This window comes from Seriola lalandi, unplaced genomic scaffold, assembly GCF_002814215.2.
Source record: "Seriola lalandi dorsalis isolate HSWRI2012SDOR001 ecotype SW California unplaced genomic scaffold, Sedor1 jcf7180002054720, whole genome shotgun sequence".
NCBI lineage: Eukaryota > Metazoa > Chordata > Actinopteri > Carangiformes > Carangidae > Seriola > Seriola lalandi.
Window position 1 is genome coordinate 275,900 of NW_019525273.1, and position 1,031 is coordinate 276,930.

A 1,031-nucleotide genomic window follows, 5' to 3' on the forward strand; every position below is an offset into this window, starting at 1 on the left:
CTCTGCTGCACAGTGGAGAGCACATGCTAACCATTATCATTATTGATGTTGAAAATGGATGAAGTCATGTGCCGTGAACTCCTTACACTCAGCCCTTATAAGGAGAAAAAGACACGATTACACGTCGTGGACCCGGACCAAGGTTTTCTCACGACACGGGAGTCACAGCGCTGGATCCAAAGGTCCGGGAGAGAAGAGAGAGTCGGGTTGTAAACCTGACGAGGAGGTTTCAGCGTCTCCTGCAGGAATGTTTACACAGCTAGAGGAAATCCTAACACCAAAAAAAAAACCTTTTTCACATACAATCACATCAGTGCCAAAGTTTTAGCATGAGCTACACTGTGCAGAGAGGAGATGCAGAGTCTGACTTTTATATTCAATTATTAAATTCTCATAAAGTCCAACTATTCTTCGTATATATCAAGACCTCTGTAGATCCACTGCAGCAGCAATCACCTCTTTCACCTCCAGTTTCCTAACATTCACCTTCCTCTGTGCATCTCTCTGTCTTCCCAGAATGCTCAGCGGCTAGGCGGATCCCAGGTGGCACAGCCGCTCACCACCCCGGTGGTCTCCGTGGCAACACCCAGTCTCCTAGCGCCCTTCTCCGGCATGCAGACGGCCTACAACACTGGTAAGACAGCGACCCCCTACCCCACCCCCCTGCCCTACAGCAAGACAGGACATTTCAGCAGCTCAACCTGAATCTGTCCGTTCACGTCCGGGCAGGAAGTGAACGACTACAACCTGGGACTGAATATTAAAAGCGTTGGAAACGATAAAACATGCTCGTCGAGTGAAAGACAGAGTCTGTGTTATGTCATGAAAATCTTGTGTAATGTAGGAAAAGTTGAAAACGCCTCAGTGTGATGCCACAAACCGCCATGAATATTCACTTTGTTCATTGTGTGAGAGCTTCTGGAATGATTCCACTTCAAAGGTCTCCATTAATATGGATTAGCTCTGATTAATATTGATGCACCAGAAAGTTGTATGATGTAAAACAATCCTCCTCTCCCCCCCCCCCCTCC

General features: G+C 47.3%; 1 protein-coding gene across 7 annotated transcripts in view; it reads left to right on the plus strand.

The window, feature by feature from the left end:
* The window catches only part of mef2d (myocyte enhancer factor 2d), a 98,242-nt gene that overhangs the window by 88,361 nt on the left and 8,850 nt on the right, over nucleotides 1–1,031 (plus strand). For all 7 annotated transcript variants that reach the window (XM_087178728.1, XM_087178723.1, XM_087178727.1 and 4 more), the window contains one exon: nucleotides 517–634. In XM_087178728.1, the coding sequence (XP_087034854.1) occupies nucleotides 517–634 (118 nt within the window). The remainder of the gene's footprint in view (nucleotides 1–516; nucleotides 635–1,031) is intronic.